The sequence below is a fragment of the Drosophila miranda genome, chromosome 2 (assembly GCF_003369915.1).
Source record: "Drosophila miranda strain MSH22 chromosome 2, D.miranda_PacBio2.1, whole genome shotgun sequence".
NCBI lineage: Eukaryota > Metazoa > Arthropoda > Insecta > Diptera > Drosophilidae > Drosophila > Drosophila miranda.
In genome coordinates, this window is record NC_046675.1 from 16,199,719 (window position 1) to 16,220,714 (window position 20,996).

The 20,996-nt window shown below is 44.3% G+C and overlaps 2 protein-coding genes across 3 annotated transcripts; both read right to left on the reverse strand.

Moving 5' to 3' along the window:
- Positions 1-775: 775 nt before the first annotated feature.
- Positions 776-20,050, reverse strand: LOC108157801. 2 transcript variants are annotated; one of them, XM_033389868.1, is made up of 3 exons: positions 19,908-20,050; positions 19,634-19,845; positions 776-869 (listed from the first exon to the last, which is right to left on the reverse strand). In XM_033389868.1, exons 1-3 carry the CDS (start codon positions 19,960-19,962, stop codon positions 861-863), a joined length of 276 nt encoding a protein of 91 aa, XP_033245759.1. In that variant the 5' UTR covers positions 19,963-20,050; the 3' UTR covers positions 776-860. The 2 variants fall into 2 exon arrangements, with proteins under 2 accessions (XP_033245759.1, XP_017145482.1); XM_017289993.2 differs by lacking the exon at positions 776-869 and adding an exon at positions 19,176-19,570 and having other exon boundaries at positions 19,908-20,046.
- LOC108157799 (mitochondrial dicarboxylate carrier) lies at positions 17,992-19,081 on the reverse strand. The gene is made up of 2 exons (XM_017289992.2): positions 18,610-19,081; positions 17,992-18,549 (listed from the first exon to the last, which is right to left on the reverse strand). Exons 1-2 carry the CDS (start codon positions 19,035-19,037, stop codon positions 18,078-18,080), a joined length of 900 nt encoding a protein of 299 aa, XP_017145481.1. The 5' UTR covers positions 19,038-19,081; the 3' UTR covers positions 17,992-18,077.
- Positions 20,051-20,996: the final 946 nt, after the last annotated feature.

Genomic DNA, 20,996 nt, shown 5'->3' on the forward strand with positions numbered 1-20,996 from the left:
CAGGATGGATGTGATGGGGTCTAAATCCCAGCTTCCCGCTGGGCTTCGCTATGCCTTTATTCCCCTACTTTGTTTCCTTCTATTTGTGTTTCTATATGTTTCGAGGAGCGCTTTTAACGTTGTGCAGCTAATCCGTTGTCGTGTGGAGCGCGATGGAATTCTTAGGCCTCGACTTGGTGGTACTCCTGGGGCTCCCTTCACCTTATTGCGAGGTATGGCATAGCCATGCGTGCTTTCACTTATGCATACAAAATCCACAGCAGAGCAGAACCGAGCCGAGCAGCTGCTTTCGCTTATCGCTTAAGCACTTGATCCGCCGAGAGGCATAAAGACATTACATGACAAAGCGATTTGACGCGACTCTCACGGAACTCCGCAACTCTCGGGCACACTTTTCTCCATAGGTATACGAAAATGAATATATGTATGTCAGTTCGTGTGTGTGTGTGCGTTCTTTTGTAGGAGACGGAAACTCGCGTGATTCGTTATTTCCGTTCAATTACAATGCCACCGACTAGACACACTCAATTTAATAAACGAAACACTTCTTGATGGATGTTTATTTAAAAATATTTCTGTATTTTTTTTTTAATTCTATAATATTTTCACTTGAAGATACTTTGGATTGCTTGATAAATTTAGCACTTGAAAAACTTTGAAATGAATTTTTAGATTGTAATTCTAAGAATGCATTTATTTATTTCTATTATTAGTAAACTATTATATTAGTAAAATAAAATCAGACTGGATTTGATATGTATCGTTAGAGCTATGTTTTTAATTAAATTTTTCCTTTAAATTAAACTCATTGTTCTTGTCTTTTTATTTAATTCTTCCTTTTTTTATTGGAATTGTTGGATTTAATTTCCCTGAAAAGAGAAAGAGAAATAAGAAGATTACAAAAATATTCAATACATTTATTCATTAAATAATTATTTAGAAAATAATTTGTGGCTAACTAGCATAATTCCATACAATTGACAGCCTAATTAGGCACAAGCAATGCCATTCAACCCAACCGTATTGGCCATTGCCATTCCATTAGCCCATTATCTGGCGGCGTCTGCACAGTTCCACCTGTCTCGTACGTAACTGAAACAACTAGGATTAGGACCGTTATGGGGCAGGAGCTTCCAAGCTTTTACACGTGGGGTTGTAATTACATCAGAGCCGAGATTTTTCTTTGCACCTCAAAAACAGCAACCCGCCAGCTTACAAAAACACAACCATATGGGGTATAATTAGAGCATAATTACAGCCCGACTAATACTCGAGTATCAGGCAGAAGGCAGCAGGCAGCAGGAGAAAAGAAAAATTAGCAGTCTGAGAAAAAGAGAGCGAGAGCTCCTACAGTCGGTCATCTATTAAGTATAATCAACGCCACGGCAAGCGGAAATAGACAGATTTCCGGCTATTAAACGCCCAACAGAGCGGCAAAGACGCTCACGGCCGGCTCTCAGCTGACTGCACTGAGAAAAAAACACTTTTAGGTAATTCTCCCAAAGCAAACTGAAGGTTTATTTACACATCATGATTTGTTGGTGGTACAAATCAAATTCAATCATGCTTACATAATCTTTTTTAGAACTTAAAGCATATATGGTTTAAAATTTAAATTAATTTTGTTTTACTCTAGTATCAGCAGTATATACATACATATATGTGTACAGTGTACCTACTTATAAATAAAAATAGCGAATATGTAACTGAGAAATGAACAATGTTTATTTTATGAAGTCCATAAAAACTAAAAAAAAGTACACTGACTTGTTAAAAAAATTCAGTGAAAATTTTAATTGAAATATTAATTATTTTGGCTTTAAATTTCCATTAAATTCCTAATATGTAAATGGTTTTAGTTGAATTATTAAATTTTGTTTAAAAAATAGGTGTTTTGTTCAGTGTAATGTGAACAAGAAATACGTTTAAAAATGTACTCGAAAATAATAATGAACAATTAAAGTCTGGAAAACATTTGAAATATCAGTTGGCTTTGTTCAGTGTAAGAGTTTTGGAAATTCAAAAATATTTATATTTTAAAATGTTTGTATGCACAAACTGAACATCAATGGTTTTCCGCTAAGTGTAGTCATAGAGAAACCCTACGAAATATGTGTGGAATAAATTGAAAAAAAAAAGAAATGTTAATTAGGCGTAATTTGCTTGCAGCACGACCAGGAAGGCAAGTAGAGAAGGTGGCATTGAGCCAAAATGCGTAGGTTCCTCTTGACATTGACACACACTACTGTAACACCGACTCCCGACACACTCACACACACACCAACACAGCAGGTGTTGCCTTAATGATGTAATGCTCCCCCCTTTGGGGAGCCCTGCCAGCCAGTCCCGTGCCCATATCCATCCACATCCGCCTTGTACCTCACATTACTGAGTGGCCTGGCCTGGCCCTGCTCCTCCGGTACGACTATACCCATAAACCGGTGAGCTCATTTATTAACATAAACAGTTCATTTGTATTAAACTGACAGTCGCAACATGAGAACATGGGAGCAACATCAGAGGAGTGGGAGTGGGACTGGGATAGGTAGTTGATAGGCGATAGCCGGATACAATAGTTGAGACCGGGCGTGGCTTGCCTAGATACTATCTGGAGAGCTTGCGGGCATATTCAAACTGTCTTTGGCTTACATGAATGCAAAACATAAACTTCGATTAGCAGGGAACAACATCAAGCAGCAAACAACAAACAACAAACAACAAATAGCTAATGGCGACCATCAAAATAGCAGTGCCAGAAAATGAAAGGAAAATACTGGGATGATTGTATCATTCTGAAACTAAATATGCCCTTTGTGTGTGTCACTATCGAGCTCCTTGTTGTCCAAACAGTTCACACACTTGGAATGCTCTTTGGGGGCGCTCTCCGGTTGGCAACATGAAACGCGAATTCATTGTTCAACTCGCAGCAATTTCATTTTCGTTACATTCATTTGCTGAATTTTTTGTATTATTTATTTTTTGCCATGTTTCGCCTGAGCACGCGATATGGCAATTGATAAAACACCGGGTATTCGATATTTCCCCCCACTCCCAACGGCAGGCTGGCTCAGTCATCGTTAAGGTATTCATTCCCTATAAACCGGATTCGCATTTGCCTTGTTTCATATTTTATTATTATGTGCAATATATATGTTTGTGTGTGTGCCAACGTTTGTTTCTTTTATTTGAACTAAATCATTAATAATGTCATGTTATTTGCATTTTACTAATTTTGAGCAACGAGAGAACAGTGATTTATTACGATTTGGGGTAGAAGCCAAATAATGACCTATATTTATGGCCCGTACACGTTAAGCTTGAAAAAAGAAGCACATCAATTGGAACATGTACACTTTCTGAACAGGGTAGAAATCTTTAAACAAAAATTTAAAACTCTTGGATATGGTTGCATCTGGTCGCTGGTTTTTATTTTTTCAAACTGCCGTTCAGCAGAACTGCAATGTCCCGCATCATTTTGCGATATTCAAAACCTCTGCCATAAGATCAATAAGATTTCCTATCTGTACACACACCCATTTTGGATTCCTTTAAAATATGATGATGCATAGCCCTTACATACAATAAATCATGCTCCTTTCGGTACGTCCTAATGGAGTTCGACTTTAGTTTTTCCGAATTTTTCAACACAAAAAAGGGACACATTGACGGACCGAAAAAAAATATGGCCCGCGGCCGCATCTCGATTTCGACATGGTTTTGTTTTCATTGAACACGTGGAACCCAGGAGCAGCGATGGGTACAATGGGACGACACGGTGTGTAAAAGGAGTAGGACGAAGAGTTATGGCTGTATGACGGCAGTGGCAGCAGCAACTGCGGTGTAGTGTGGCAACTGCTGCTGCTGTTTCTGCTGCAAGTGTGTCGTAAATTTTGATAAAATTGTCTGAAATTTAATTACGGCCGGGCCTATCTCGAGGCTGCAGTTGATGCAGCTGCATTTCAATTCAAAAACATGGCAGAAGCCTCAGACCCGAGGCATTCTATCAGGTAATTTATTGTGGTAGTACGTCAAGAGCAGGAGTGCTGATGCAGTAGCAAAAGCAGACCGCAATTCAGTTCTAAAAATCCAACCCATATAGCATTACACAGATATCACTTACATGGCCAGCAATGGCGATGGCGATGGCGTCGAGGAGAAGCAGCTGCATTTTGTTGGTTAGCGACACGTCCCGCGGATACACCGACACGGCCAGAATGCAGAATACACCCCCGGATATGTGTATGGAGATAATAGGGCAGCTAAACCGACATTTTTGGCTGCCAGCTCAACGAACCGCGACGCGAACACGGATACGGGATCGGGTACGGCTACGGGTATGGATACGGCTACGGGAACGGACACGGGGCGGACGAATTCGAATGGTGGTGGTGGGGGGATAGATGTAGCGACAGCGTAGGTGTCAGTGTTTTAGTTGCGGCAGGGGCACGTTGCAAGTGGCACGTTGTGAATTTGCAACTAGCCGTTGGATTTGCGGCTTTAGCACAAACTCAATCTGCGTGGACCGAGTCCGAGGTGGTGCCACAATGGCGGAAGTAATGCCAGCCAGCGGTTGCACTCGCTCTGGTCATGTTGATGCCACACACAAACACTCATACACTGGGACACACACTAGGACACACAGTGGCACTCTTAAAAACTCTATCTCGGAGCGGGTGTCCGGTGTATATTGTAAAACTGTAAATGAATTCCGTGCGTACGTATAGCCTGTGGCTGTAAGGAAGGATCTCACAGAGGTTCACTTCTGGCCACGATATCGTTATCCTTTCGGGCTAGTATTCTCTCGGGGCTGTGGCAACCGCGCGATGCGTGTTCATTGCTTGACTGCGGCAAACTGACAGGCGAGAAAGCGCGCCGTTTGCCTTGCCATTGCCGTGCCTTTACCGTTGCCTAGGTCGTGTTTCGGGGGCCCGAGCACGGACTCCGAGCCGGATAAAAGCGAATGAAGAGAAAGTTACGGCTAAGAGAGCCGTGGTCCTCTCTTTGTTGGAGCTTCAGCTTGGGCCAGACCGAAACTTCGCTTAAAGTCAATGTTGGCACTGCAATTAAGGCCTTTCGGACTGGCCCTATTTTAGGTACTACTACGGATTGCGCTTCAAATTCAATTTGGCCACTCTCACGATGGCTGCTGCAATTTTCGGGCTGCACTCAAAGACCGGCACGGCACCCACTCGGACTCCCACTCCCCCACTCCCCCACTTCTACAGCAGCGCCCACACAAACACCTCAGCACATGCAAAGTATGGCCGAACAATTGGGTCAATTGGTCATGGCTGTCAAGGTCTTAAACTTTCGTATTTATGGCATGCCAGGCATTGCAATTTTTACTTTAATTTGTTTAAAAAAAATGGGGAAGAAAAAACGTCTCATTTCAGCCCGGAATGCTGCTGATGGCATCTCGATGACGCTGGGGCTGCTAGGGTGAGAGGTGGAATCAGTGGGTGGCAGAGTGCCAAGTGGCTGGCTGCGTGCGTTGCATGTGCTGCAATTTCCGCCATAGTCGCGTGCTTCCGTTTACAAGCCTGACCTCGGCACGCCGCAACGTGGGCCAACGGCAGGAATTTGGCAGGAGACCCGCCTGGACAGCACTTAAGTATCTGTTGCCAACAAAGTGACACCCTCCAGATAATATCCGCAACTTGCGGTCGCCATTCGAGACTCACACATATTTAGCTTCCCCCAAGGGGTGCGTGGATGGCTAGTGGCAGGCAGCTAAATAACGGTATTGATAATAACTAGTTGCACGGGCTGACAGTAGGGGACCACGCCAAGAAGCATCAGCAACATCAGCAAGTGGATGGTGAGCAAGGGAGTGGACCTGAATAAGCGATATCCATAATACCGATAAAAATATATAAAAATAGTATAGCATGGGTTTGACACTATAATATAGATTATAAAAAACTTTTTCATACCATCACCTGCTTTAATTTGTTGGAATAAATGGATTTATTCCTCATATAGCTCGTACGCACACATACATAGATCGAATACCCCAGACAAACTCGTAAATGTTATATATAAAAGTTAATAATAAATCCTTTAGGGATCTGCTGCCGCTTGTCGAATCGATAATTAGGATTTGTCTCTTACTTTTTTTGTATTCTGTTTTTATGGGAGCTGCCGCCGCTGTTCCCGTTGATGGTGCTAAATGTTATTTATTAGAAAACTTTTGGAGCTGCAACTTTTTTGCCGGCTACAAATTATGTCTGTCAATAAGGCGACTAAAAACTCGTCTGACTCTTCTTCGCCTGTTATTGTGGATGCTGCTGCTGTCGGTGTAGGTGTTGGTGTCGGCGATGGTTGTTGGTGAACATAAATGGCCGACAGTAAATTAATTTACGTACATCACAAGTGTGCTTAATGGCGTGGTGCATGGGGCGTGGTCGGGTTTCTCGCTCATCACTCCAGTTAGTCGCCTGACAGTTTACGAATCCAGCAGCTATGCAGTCCAGTATACAGTCCTAGAGTCCAGAGTCCTTTTTGGAATGGCAAATGCGTGTTTGGAGTGTCCCGAGGGTAGAATAGTGCCCCGGACCCCCATTTGGAGCTCTTTGGCATCGCATGTTAGCCAGCAATTTTTCCCTGCAACCGGCTGCAGCCCCCACGTCTGCAGCGCTGACATTTTAATTGCATTCGGACAAGGCTGCAACTGCAACTGCGACGATGCTGACATGGACACAGAACAGGAACGGGTACGAACCGTGTTCAGATACGGTATCCACTACTGTCGATGTCGCTGGCTCAAACCGAGACTCTGATGCTGCTGGGGCCACTGACTTTTTGATTTGCTTAATCCCGGACCGTTCGAAAGAGGGCCAACAGACGGGCCGTGCCGGACTGGACAGGGTTGGAAAAGAAATCCTTTTAAATATTTCAATAGGCGAAAGGAGACTCGGCAAATGCGCTCCGCTTCTGCACCCAATGGCAGCTCCATTTGGCCCGGCAATGACCATTAAGCGTACAATTTCCTTTTTGACGTTGCGCTTTTGCCTCATATCTTTTGTCTGCAGACCAACCCCCTGCCTAAGCAGCAGTTTCCTCCAGAGACCGCTCCTCCGGTATCTCCGTCGGATCCTACACACTCTCCTCTGCCAGCCAGAGCCAGACAATGTATCTAAATGTTTAATGAGCGCAAGTGCAGCGTGGTAGCGGGGGCCAGAAAGGAGCATCGGTTTAGGCAGGCAAACAAGGAAGCGGCTGCCGGCTAGAAAATGAGAACAACAGAATCGAAAGACAACATTTGGCCGTATAAATAAATAAAACCCGGCTAAGACTACGAAAACGAATTGAAAAAGAAATGGGGCCAAGTGTCTGCCCCATCTGCCACCTGCCACCTGCCACATAGATGCCGCAGATACATATGTATTTATGGTTCACTGAACTGTTTGCCACTAGCTGCACAAGCCGCTCCTCATGCCTTGTGTTGTGTTTTGATGTGCAATGAAGCAAAAACCAAACAGCATTCCCTCGAATTTTATCAGTATTTTTTATTGTATTCTCAGGTGCCCTTGCATGGAGCATTATCCATTTTCTTGCACTTCAATCAAAATTCTGCTCAATATTCCTGCCATAACTAGAAACAGATTTTTTAATAAATATAAAATTATCTAATAATTACTAGGATCCCTTTGCTAGAGTCTGACCATATCAATATCTAATGGAGACTCCCCAAAGGATCTGAACTTCCTGGGATCTGGGAGTTCATTGAACCCTCTGCAAGTCCAGGGATTATGTGCTACATGGAACGGCAAAGTTACTGCAGCTGCTGTTGTTTCATACGAGACTCATATGAAATTGTGTCACGTAGTTTATTTCGTCAGATGTGCGCCATAGGGCAGGCATTCGGAGAGTTCTGACGCTGCCGTCAAAGTTTTCTGCTACCAACTACAGTCGAAGTTTCTAATTTAATTGTAAACTCGAAGTGTGCAGGGCAGAAAATAAATCCCACGTATATGTAATTTGATTTCCCACCTAGACGGTCGGGCGAATAGCTTCCAGTCCAGTGCTTGACCTATGACAAACTCAACCTTTGGGGTTCGCTGGACCCAAATGATGGAGTCCCTTGACCAGTCAACGGATGACTGACCTGGCCACAAGGATATCGTTGGATCATTGGGTATTTTTAGGTCGTTAGCGATTTTAATGAAATTAAGCTGAGTCAGTGAGCCATGAAAACGGGATCCGACTGGCTCGGTTGCTAGCACATTAGTTACTATTTTTACCGCTGAATGGCGTTGCACTTAAAAGCGGAATTTAATTATCCCCGTGGATAGTCCAGGCACAAGGGGTTGTGGCAGGTGCCACATTACCGCAACGACTTAACCCTTCAAGCTGCTGGTTATTTGTCAAGGGCCTACAACACACACACACATAATGCCCCACTACTTGACCCCATTCCGGCCGTGTCGTTCCATTCTCATGTGACTTCCTTTTGGCGGTCTGCAATTTAACCCAATCCCATTGTTGTTTGGGGTCGGTCTTAACTGCCAAAAGCGAAAGTTCATAATGGATATCGTTTGGCCGGAAAGGCGTGGGTGCTCGGCTCGAATGCAACTTTGACAGCGTCCAACACACTTGGAAGGGGTCTTGCCGAAATTAGTTGACAATGGAGTCTGGATGCTAGTTGAGAGCTGGGAGCTGGGGAGATTGCTGCTGGCAGTTCCCCAACGTAGGAGAACTGAAATTGGAATGTTTTCCTTTAGCCTGCGACTTTGCCAGCTCCTGTGCTGTATTCCGGACACAGCCTGTGTGCCACGCTGTTTTTGCTATTTCCGTTGTCAGCGCTGGCTCTGGCTTCGGTTGGGGCTGGGGCTGGGGCTGCCTGAATGTACCCTTCCGCCTAGTCATCGCCCGAGGGCGTTTCAATTGACATTTTAATTGCTACTCGGCAGCGTTGCGTTGCCGTCACCCCAGGAGCCTGCAGCTCCTGACACTCCTTCCCTAGCGCCGACTGCTGTTGCTCTTGTGCCTGCTCCTATTCCTACTCCTGTTTCCCTGCCATCTGGCTGTGGGCTGTTGGCTGTTGGCCGTAGTCTGTCTAAGAACCACTTCAATTGTGCGGGCTGCGGGGTCCCTCAGTGCATAATTTAATGTGGCTTAATGTTGGTTTATCTGCGCCAATTATTTAGCATCAACAGCCAACGCTCTGAGTCTGGGCCCAGCGAGCGGGTCATTGACTTGACTGATGGCAGAGACAAAAAGGGTAATTGCTATGTCAGATAGTTCCGATAGGTGGGTGCGACACGCATTTGGGAATAGGTTGCCGCATGGACCAATTAATTTTCCAGAAACGCAAATACCGCTCCGTTAATGACAAGTTCAACTCAAGGCCCAGATCATTGCGCTGCATAATTGCCTCTCGATTATGCCTGACAATGCTCGTGAAAGGCGGGAAAGTGTGCTGTCAGGTTGTCTGAATGTCACAACTTGGGAAGCTTTAAAAGGTGCCCCCAGCGAAGCCCCTGCTGTGCCCTTAGCCATCTTAGCCAAAGCTTATTCGCGTCTTATGCCGCCCAGGCGTTCCACATGGCGTATGCGGAATGTCATCAGCGTGCCCCATCAATAGCAAATTAAACACCTGCTGCATTCGATTTTTGTAAACTTTCATTCAATTGCCAGTCGAAACTTGAAAAGCCGCTCCAGAAATTGGCCTCCTGCTGGGATTGGTTGGGATGGGAAACAGTTACTCGTATCATGCATGGCAGACACTTGAAGCGCTGCGAAACTGGAAATCAGAAATCAGACTGACTGTCTCCCTTTTGGGCTTTTGCTATTCAAATAGTTCCCTTTCGAATCCAGGTTGCCAAGGGTCTAACGGAATATGAAATGTGCCGGTTCGTCTGATGGCCGTCGGCGGATGTTGGTGCTGCGATTTCGAGTAAGTGAAATGCGCGTAAAAACTTTAATTAAAATGGAAACCTTACAATTGCATTGTGGCCACAGGGACAGTAGGCAGTGGGCCGTCTACCGTCAACCGTCTACATTCGCAGTCGCCGTCGCCATCGCTATCGCTGGTCCCCAGCCACGTTTTAATTAAATTAAAAAATTCCCAGTTGTCGTTCTGGGCGGTCTCAAGATGCGCCAGACGGCTGGGCCCAACTTAAAGCCTGCCAAACATTTCAATTGAGTTGGTCAGGAGACGTGGGCCGTAATTAAATCAGCGCAACATGGGTTCCATGAAGCCGAGACCGATACCAAGACCGGCCCATTGAGTAGCGATTTCAAAGGAAATCAAATACACAATAATCGTACCCTTTGGGGGAGGGAGAAAGTGAGGCAACAAAAACCAGCTGAAACTGTCGCTCGAAGACGAAGAACCATGTAATCGAAGACGGGGAAAGACACTAATGAAAATCAATAATTCAGGCAAACAAAGGCCAACTATAGTTGGTCTGTGGAGCAGGCTTTAAAAGCCACTTTCATGCCGGCTCCGCTCCCAACAATAAGAGCATAAATACGAGCACAGCCGGAGTACGTTGTGGCATGGGGCAATGAGGCACCTTGTGTTGCTTAAGCTGTGCGGCTGTCGGCTTTTATTCTTTGTTTTTCTTGTTTCTGTTGCTGCTGTTGTTCTCGTTACTGTTTCTTTGTGGCTGCCCACGACAGGGATAGGGGCAGGGACAGGGACAGGGATAGGGATTGAGGCAGCCGATGGGTAAATGGGGCAGAAAGTTGGCCCAGGCAAAGCAGCTGCAATCGATGGCGTGTCTATGACAGACAACAAGCGGTTCAAAGGCTATATAGCCAGCATTATAATTGCTCCGCTGCCTCCCAAAGCACTGACTCTTACTTAAAGCCATTCGAGCAGGAAAAATTTAACTCTGTAGCTGAAACCGAAGCTGAACCTGAAGCTCTATCCAAAACTGGCTCTGATACTGTAATTCGTCTTGTGTATTAAATAATTGAGCATATGAAAATGTAGCTGAGTGAATTCCTTGGTGCATTAGCCCGTAACACATACTCGTACGCACCCGCCCACACACACACCCATTTTTCTGACACGGACATGTTCGCATAGCATCGGAATCCGTAGCACACTTTCCAGCATGAAGCAAAACTTTTCAGCATGTTATAAACTACATTACATTCTGGGGATAAGCAAAACAAATCTGCCCCGAAAAAGTAGCGAAACCCCCAGCCGGGACCCAACAGTAGCAGTAGTGGAAGAGTGGAAGCAATGCCCAGAGTACTGCATTCTAATAGTAAAAACAAGCGAATGGGGAAGAGCAGTGGTAGTCGTATGTCCTGACAGTGCAAATAATTTTCTATTTTTGAGACAGACTGACTCGTTGTTTCACACCTTGTGGCCTACAAAAAAATAGAACCAAAATAATAGCAATAATAAGGAAACCCAGGTTCCCAATGAAGTGCGGCTTGAATGACATGCAAACTTTTGAGCCATCGCAGCCCGTTTCTTACGCTGGGAACATGCATACCACTTGGAGCTCTTGTTAGAGTCTTCTATATATATTCTATATATACATATGACGAGTAACCAATAAAATGTCTTTGAATGGAGTAAATTGACTTTGGCATGACAAACAGTTCCTAGAATACAGAGCCTGTATGCAGGGTTCAGGCATGAAAATATTTTGTCCGCATGACTCGGCTATCTATTATGAAAAAAAAGTTAACAGAAGGATGTATGTGGGGCATGTGTGTGTCTGTCTTCAAGTTAGTTACTTTGTGGGGAATTTATGGGCTCATATTAGGTTCCTTTTGACGGTAAAGTTCTTCGAAAGAGTTCGTTAAGCTCCTCACTTCGTGTGCTTCCATTTATTACATACCTAATAAATGATGTGGTTTAATAGACGTTTAAATGTTTATAGAGTATAGAGTATTCGGTTGACTAGTTATTCATGAAAATAGCTTTTCTATTTTCCCTTTCTGTGCTTTACTTTTTAATGGGCAAATAAAACGCTTCTCAGAGCCATAATATATATTTGCTCTTCCAGAGCTAATGAATTTTTTGACGTTTAAGCGATTCACTCGGTAATGAAAATGATTCGGCAGTCTTGAGGATATAGGCAATAAATTAGTAATTGATCTGGCCACATACCATGCCATCCTCCAAGCAGCTTGTTTAAACAGCCTCGAGTCGAACAAATATTGTATGCAACTATAATTATTTACTCGAAGTACATTCCGAACAACACCAATCTCATTCGGTACTTGATTTTGATATATATAAACTCGTATATGTATATACAATTTATGTGTACATACATGTGTCCGTGTCGTATCTGTGATTAATGGTTGGCCATATTTGTACACTGCCCGCAATTAGTGCAAACGAAATCAAATCTGAGAAGCCTGGCACTAAAACCAAAAATAACTTTGGGTAATTCACTGGGAAGTGAATACGGCAGGAGCAGGGTCCTAGTCCAAGTCCAACCAGCAGCAGGCAGTCCTCAAATAAAACTCGCTAGGCATATATCTTTACATATATATATTTACTTAATAATAGTGTTTAAGTGGCAAAGTAGGAAAGTGGGAAAGCAAGGCCGTGGCTCGTGGCTCGCGACTCGTGGCTGGTTGGCTGCATAGTTGCCATTTTATTTATGACACTTGCCGGCAACGCCTACCAGCAAAAGATAATAACGATGCGATACACATACTCAGACGGCCAGGAAACCCGACATTACTCTCTCTCTCTCTCTTTCTTCCTCTCGACCAACTAGTCTCCAGGGCACAACTCGCCAACAGCCAACACCAAACAGCACAGCAACAGCGTCAGTCAAGGGGCATAAAGCGGCGAAACATGGAAGTGAAAGTGAGAGTGTACTCGTAAGTGGAAATGGAATTGGCCGACTGGCCAAATAATTATCTCAGTGCACAATCTTGGCAGGAACCAGCAGCCAGGCCAGGCCAGGCCAGACCACGATCTTGGCTCAAATCAGTGCCAGGCCTCTCCAAGTCAAGTATCTATGTGTCTGTGGACCTCTGCCTTTGTTTTGTATCAGCATAAGAATTATGCTGATTATGAGGCTGCTCCATCAGGGGCCAAGAGGGCGTTTCGGTGTAAAGAAACGCCTTGCTCTGAGGCCAGCACATGTCGCAGCTTTAGTGCTCCTTAGAGATCCATTGCGACACCCAGGGAAAGTGTCAAGGTCCCTGGAAAAGCGACCGACTACTCGACTGCTGCCATTAGCAGGCGTAATTTGCTTAATTAACTGATGGAAAGCGTGCTTCAATTGCTCGCAGCTGGGTGATTCTTCAGGCAGGCTCCAGGCTCCAAGCTCCTGGCTACTGGCAGCTCTCTCCAAATGCACTCGACTGAAGCGCCACTCTAGGGGAGCGCTAAATTGGCACACACGCATTAAAAGCAGTTTCAGCACATTGCTCATACGCCACGTCAGCCAAGCGCAAACATACACAAACCGAAAAAGGCTTAAAGAGCCATCCATATCAATTTCTTTTCAGTTCACATTCACAGATAAAACGATATACAACACCAAAATAGTAGGCGCAATAAATCCTAAACGTAAACTACATAAATTAGAAATTTTTGTATTTATGTGAACGCTGTTGGGGGATCATTGGAAATGCGAGTCACGTAGCCGACTTTATAACCGCAACTAGGAGAAACCTTTTGCTGATTAGGACGTGACCAGACGGGATATATGTATAAGTCTTTGAAAGTGTGTGTGTGTGTGTGTGTGTTGTTTCTTCTCATAAAATTATTTTAAATTATTTTTGATAATTGAATGAAGCACAGGAAAATGATTTAATGCTGGGTCTTATGGATTCTCTTTCCGGTTTATCCGCGCATGCGCCAAAACCACATCTCTCTGAGAGCTGGGACCACTGACAGAGCACGGAGGAGCTAGCGGAGATACCGCATCGGGCATGTGTACTTTGTTTACACAAAGTAATGAAATTTCAAGAACAAGCAGCTACGAAATTGGCATGTTTGCTATGTCGACTATGCCGACTATGTGTGGCTATGTGTACGACCTGCGACCTAGGGAGTGCCGGGGCCACAACCGAAATTGCGCATAAATGCGGCTAATTGCATTAGGCAACAATGTAGCCAATAAGCATTTGACAGACATCAAAGCATCTGCCAAGTTCTATCATTGTAACTTAATGCATATTGATTAGCTGCGATAAGCGGGCCAATCTGAATGCTAAAAGGGATAGTTGCCCCGGAAATGGCACAGAAATCGCTTCTTTTTATGGCCCGACAGATGACCTCGGTTTTCGGTTCAGTTCAGCAGTGGTATCTTTATGCATTTCATTCATCTAAATCCCAGCGTCCTTGGCTGTTCAACACAACGGTACCGTACCTCGTGCCATTTTATGAATATAAGCTGGGAGTTGGTTTGCTTCGTGGCAGCATAAATTATACCGCATACATTTATTTCGGATGAATTTTCGTCCTTTTTTTTCAGTTCTGTGAAATGTGCAACCTTGAGTGCAGAAAATGTAAAATACACCATGTCGAAACAAAAAGGCATCTGCAGCTTCAACCAGAAGGAAAATGGAAAAAGAGCAAGCTCAAAGATGCAGCAGCTTTGCGGCAAGGTCACTTTTGCAGAGAACTTTACTTTAAGAGAACTTTAAGTAGTCGAAATGTGCGTGTTAAATTCAAATTAAATATAAATTTACGGGAATGAAAAACCTGTCCTAGTCACATGGCCAAAAACTTTCAAGGATGTGTTGTCCTAACAAAATACCAACAAAATACTTGTAATCCCAATTTACATAAATATTCATGCTGATGGCGCCTAAATTGCTCGCCTCCCCACACCATTTGTGTTAATGCGTCTTAATCTTTAATGAGCCAAGTTTCACGATTCGCGCAGTTCGGTTTCTAGCATTAGGTCCCCGGGTCTGTGTTCGGTTATGGGTTCAGTCTTTCGCCGGTGTCGGTGACTTGTACGTGTAGCCAGCCAGCATGACCCCATGACAATCACAACGGAATTGGCAGTGACTGCTGCCATTGTAAACTACTTTGGCAAACAACTGAGTGCGAGCTGCCAGATACAGATACAGTCGATGAGATCTAATTATAAAGATAAACTGTCATGCTTTCTGCTGGGCCGGGCTATGCGCGTGCAGCATTCAAATATGCCAAGAAATCCAAGATATACAGATGCTTAGATGTAGAATTTAGAATCGAAGTAGAAGAAAGTTTGATTTTGTGAGCCGAACTTTTGGATGACCTAACAAAGGCATCGTTCCATGGTATCTTTTTGATGAACTGTTTCCAATTCTTATATAAATATATGATGTAGTAACTTCAAGACTCTGGCATATGTTATATGCAGCCAAAAGACGGAAAGATATGCACAGCCAGAAGCGAGTTGGAAACATTCCATTTTCTTTGCAAAAATCCGATCAAAATATTGTCCTTTGTACAATATATAATAAGGTCTTGCGATGAAATATTGAGAAAGTAATTACCTTAAAATAGCAGGCGAAATCCCCTTTTCTATTAATAAATTCTTGCATGGTTATGTGGGTTATCTGGGCTTCATAATCCCATGTATTTAAGCTACCTCTGCCTCAACCTCTCACTTCATTACACACTTAGCCACGCTGCGAACTTTGCTGCCGGCAAAATCCACACAAAAGATAGCAGAACAAGCCCCCAACCCACGCAAAGGCAACGCCTTCTTCTTTCCAGAGCTACTTCGCGCTACTTCTTTTAATTGCTCAACATTTTTCAGAAACTTTTTATACATAGCCTCCCCCCCACATACTCGTGTAAGGACTACATAGGAGCAAACGAGTATATATCGAGTGCTTTTAGAGGCATTCGCAGATCGCAGTTTAATCGACTGATTTAGAAGTTTATTGCAGTCCGGCATCTTCTACTGTATAGGTGGAAATGGAGCCGGACACGAAGGTATTTAACAGTTCTGCGTGCTCTGTCCAACTCCATTGTGGCTCCAGTGTGCTACTTTATTTGTGTGTCTCCGCCGGACACCGCACTCCGGACTCTGAAACGACAGCAATATAAATGGACTTCCGTGCATAAAGCGGATAATGCTAGGCTGGGTCGGGTCAGGGGTCGGAGTCGGAGTCGGCGGGTCTCTGGCAAAATGAGCGCCCCAAGACAAAGCGCCACTTCAAAAGTGTGCTTGAATTTATTGGCCTGCATTTAAATGACCGGCAATTGCGAATGCCTTATGCTGTCTCGCTGCGGACTCAATTCTGTCATAAATATGGGAGTTATTTCAACACAACCTCCAACGCAAAATGTGGCCCGCAAATGTGCGGCAACTGGTAGCTGTCGTTGTCCTGCTGCTGTTGCTCCTGCTCGTGCTGGGGCTGTGGCCACATTGTCCTTGACCATCGCATGAATAATTATGCAGGGGCAGGACTGGACGATGTCCTTGCGACAATGCGTATAATTAAGCAAAACCGCAAAAATCGCACAATTTATGCAGCAGGCGCAGCATATTAATGGCTGCTTATTGAGACGGCAGCACGGAATGTAACGAAATTTGCATTAAAACTGATTTATGCATTTGTCGTTGTGGTCGTTATTCCTGCTGATGTTTATGTACTGGTTGTTGGCCTTGTTTTCAGCATGTTGTTTGCTGCTAATGCCGTGCTCTACTGCTCGTTGATGCTGCCTGATGCTGCGGCGGCACATGAGAAATTTGCATAAATTTTGCGCAACCAAATGGCAGTTTTATTATGTACTTGAGCCTCGGCATCACATCAAAGCATTGTCATAAAGTTTTCCACTCAACTGACGGAAGCACTCGCATTTTCAACAGCATAAAGTGGAAATTGTTGAAGTGGTTTAATATGTGGACGTATCTAAGTCTTGCTTAAGACAAAAGTATTTAACAAACCAAAGACTTCATCGGAATTATAAAAGACTCTGAGCAGAATCAGCCACTGTACAATTTCGGAATCAGTTGCTTGCCTTTATAATAGTTCCATCGAGTTGAATTCAATATTCAATTCGCAAGGAATTTTGGGATAGTACGTTCAAAAGAAAGCACTTCGATTAGCCTTGAAACTGACACTAAAACTTGGATGTACCCTAATATCCATTCTTCAATTTGATACATTTTGTTCGTCTTCAATTTTTAAATGCCAAGGTCAACTGAAATATTTATTTGCTTTATTGGCTACGCACTTTGTGTTCATTGCTCGGTGAAATTAAATTCTTTCTCATAATTATTTATTATAATTTACATGGGAGACTCAGATGAGTAAGTCGATTCTGAGAACATTTTGGGTTTCATTAATCTTTAATGCACATTTAATGTAATTAACTTCTGAGCACAAATGGTCACGGCCAAATGGATAAAAGGAGCTTCAAGAGTAAGACCACCCCTGCTTTTATTTTTTTTTTTTGAGCTTAAACGCGGTTTAGGACATTGGAAACCCATTGGCCGGTATCAATATTGCATGGGCAGCTAAACAGTTGAATGGCAGCTCACAATGGCATCGATAAAGGCAATGACATCGGGATGAGATGGGGAGCTCAAGGAGAAAACTACCCACATCATTCCATAACAAGCTGACCGTGTTACGCCATTCTCATCTAGGCCAACACACGGGGCGTATGATTGTTTTTTCATGTCAACGGAACTTGGCTCTCTATATTGTCCGTTGCTCTTTGGCTCACACATCCTCTTTACTCTACGCTCTCCTGCTTCCCCTAGTCTGCAGCCGAGTCTGTTAATGGCTTTAATGCGATTACACGACATCAGCCATACGACTGCCAGGTGCTGAGTGCTCGCATTATGATTTCTCGGGTAAAATGCGAGATACCATAGCCACATCACACAGATTCATTAGGTTTAAAGCACATTAAAACATTCATCTGGGTAATGGCCGCCACCTCATAAAGCATTCATTGAATATGGGAGGCCAAATAAAATGGTAAGCCGACTGCTCACTGGGGTAAAATCGAAATGGAACGAAACGGAACGAAAAAGTTCCACCAAAGAAAATGCAAATTGCAAATTCGAAATGTAATTTCATTTACAAACAGGCAAACACACTGAAAATTTGATTCGTATTTGCACAATACACACAATCACGGCAAAATTTCGATCATTAAATTACATGATTAGTTTTCAATTTTACTTGGCCGGCGGTGTGGTAGACGGCTTCGGTTCGGGCAGATAGCCAAAATTAATGCGCAGGAACTCGAGCGTCAAGAAGAGCAGCACCGTGTGCGGCATGAGGCGGGCAAAGGCCGGTGTGTAGCCCTTGAAGAAGGCCATTGGACCCTCCAGCGTTGTCTTCACGAAGATGTCCGTGAGACCGGAGTACTCCCCGGGCCGGGCGTTCATGCGACGCGTCTTCACCACATCGATGGGCTGGGTGAGAGTTGTGGCAGCTGCTGCCGATATGAGGGAGGCCGTGATGTACGTTGATGTGCTCTGCGGCATTCCCAGACCCACCAGCACATCCTTGCTCTGTTCATAGAAGGCGATTTGGCCCACGGTCATGAGCATGCCTCGCAGGGCCGTCATGCTGGCGCCATTGAACATGCTGCGCCATCCCTCCTCCCTAGTGATGCGGATCAGACCGTCAATGGCCTGTTTGTAGCTGCAATGGCACGGGGTGGGTGTCGGTGTAAGGCCCTTGGGATCGGTAATACACTCTTACTTGCGTCTCTGTTCCGGCGGCAGCTTCACGTCGTTCTGGAGTCGAACGTTGACCAGATCCGCAGGGGCTCCCACGAAGCCTCCAATACCACCGGCAACGGCTGCCAAGAAAGTCTTTCGCGCCATCGTGCTCGTGTCCATTACTCCGCTGCCCATTTGGTAGATACCGAAGCGAGCCAGGGTGTAGGTGTACTGGCGCAACAGCGAGGCAGAAATGCCATTGTAAAGGGCCAGCACGCCCTGCTCGCGCACTATCTTCTTGAAGGTGGACCCCACGGACAGCTTCTCCGCTTGCGTCTGCATCAGAACCTTCATCAGGTCGAGCGGGTGCGTGACCATGGCGGCCATCGAGCTGGCCACGCCTCCGAAGTACCAGCGTGCCACATTACGCTTGTCGTAGGACAACAAAACAGTACGTCTGGCCGACATCGCAATTGTAATATATGACTATGACTAATCAAATTTCGATTTATCGAGCAACAATAATATACTATAACACTTAAACAATGTTGGTTTTTGAAAACAAAAATAAATGCTTAAACACGGGGAACAAATAAAACAACTGTACGAGTTTCAAGTTGGGGTTTAATTGTGGTTCTGTATTTTGTGAGTGTAGCATTTTGGAATGACAGAAAACTGTGCGGCATCCTGAGTTGACGTCAGTTGAGAAACGTGTTCTGTACGGTAATAGTAGTTCGAGTAGTAGGTTCTTGCACTTATCAATTATGAATTTGGCATGCCGTGTGCGAGGACTTGCGTGACACTGCCACTTAATGCAATACAATTCATGTCGCCGCTCAAAAGAAAGCTATAATTAAATTAGTTGAGACCCAAGGTGAGGGAGAGTGCCCCCATAGCGGCAGAAAGAAACGGTTTATAGAGTTGATTGTGTTAAGGGAACGTGCCACGGAATCGGCAGCGACCTAAATATAATAGAAATTGGGATTGTCCTTGGACAGGTCCTGTTGGACATAGCCCATGTCAGTGGTGACGCAGATATATATTGGCCGAAATTCTCTACTTACGCCCATCTGATACAGAACCACGAAGAGAGCGATGGCTCCGACACAGTAGACCCCATTTAGAACTTTCTGCTGGTCCTTTCCAGAGTTGCTTTGAGTATACAAATAGAAACCAATGATGGCCGCAATCAGGGTCAGATTGAACAGAATCAGTATGAACACGTTCATCACTATGCGGTGGGCGGAGACTCTGGGCGGAGGTACCTCCTCGTCATCTGAAAAGGAAAAGCTGAAGAAATAAACATACATACACCTTTGATGGCATATCCACACTCACCTTGGACAAGTTTGGCCCCGGCCTCGAAAGCTTCCAAATCTTGGAAAGACGCCATGCTGTGTTTCCGTTACGATTTCTTTGCACTAAGGACTAAATTTTTAAGGTGACTTCGAACGTCTGACGTCCAGGTCGAAGCACAGTATGACTAAGCGTTTAAGTGTCACATTATTCACACCTGATTAGGCAAAAAACTGCGACTAACTTCCTGCCCAGCACCATCATCCATGGCAAAGCAAAACGAAACAAAATGAATCTGGCACGCAACGAGAGGAGAAGCAGAAGAGAAACGCCTCAATCACGCACATTTGATTATGCTAATGACTCCGTCCTTTGTTGTTGCATAAATATTTTGACAGCCCGAGCACCGGAAGCGGAAGGCGCAAAATTGCCCAGCAGAGAGCCACAAGTGCTTCCATTTTAATTGGTCATTTGGTTCTGAAACCCGATATCACAGGCAAACTCTACTCCGCTCTCTAAACAGATTTCTACAAAAATATCCAGGGAGTGGGACAAAAAGTGGGAGTGACAAAAGGGGGCATGGGGCATGCTGTCAAATAAATAAATGCGAATAGGAAAATTATTATTTGACTAGAGTAAAACACACATAAATTCCGATGGCAGGTCATAAAATAAAAGCTAACGATGGAGATATTCGTTCTCCGCTGGATTGCACGAGTTTGTTTTGCGAAAAGCAACAAAATAGTCAAATTTGTCCTCGTTCATCTATAGCTTTGAGAATTTGCTGTGAATAGCAGAAAATATACATTTTATGGCCTGAACAAGATGAGTAATTTGGCTAACAGTAAAATGCATTTGGCATATACATTGAACCTGATTCCAACCCGAGATTAAAGGCAGAAACATTATTGTATAAAGTTTCGGCACATAGGCCAGAGAGGCAGTGCATTTTATTTGGATTTATTTGCAGTTTAAGCAACACTTGAACAAAGCTTCGATGTGAATATTCATTTCGAATTCGATCCAAATTGGCTGGAAAATTGTAATTGATGGATGGATTTTCAGGTGTGCTGTGCACAAATATTTGCAATTTTAGCCAAATTGTCGCAATGCGTTTGACATGTGTTTGTT

Coding starts and splice junctions, on each gene's coding strand:
- LOC108157801 (XM_017289993.2), bottom strand. CDS start 19,962: ATGGCGTCTTTCCAAGATTTGGAAGCTTTCGAGGCCGGGGCCAAACTT. Junction 19,846..19,907: donor CGGGGCCAAACTTGTCCAAG/GTGAGTGTGGAT, acceptor TTTCCTTTTCAG/ATGACGAGGAGGTACCTCCG. Junction 19,571..19,633: donor TGGTTCTGTATCAGATGGGC/GTAAGTAGAGAA, acceptor TATGTCCAACAG/GACCTGTCCAAGGACAATCC.
- LOC108157799 (XM_017289992.2), bottom strand. CDS start 19,037: ATGTCGGCCAGACGTACTGTTTTGTTGTCCTACGACAAGCGTAATGTG. Junction 18,550..18,609: donor CCGCCGGAACAGAGACGCAA/GTAAGAGTGTAT, acceptor GTGCCATTGCAG/CTACAAACAGGCCATTGACG.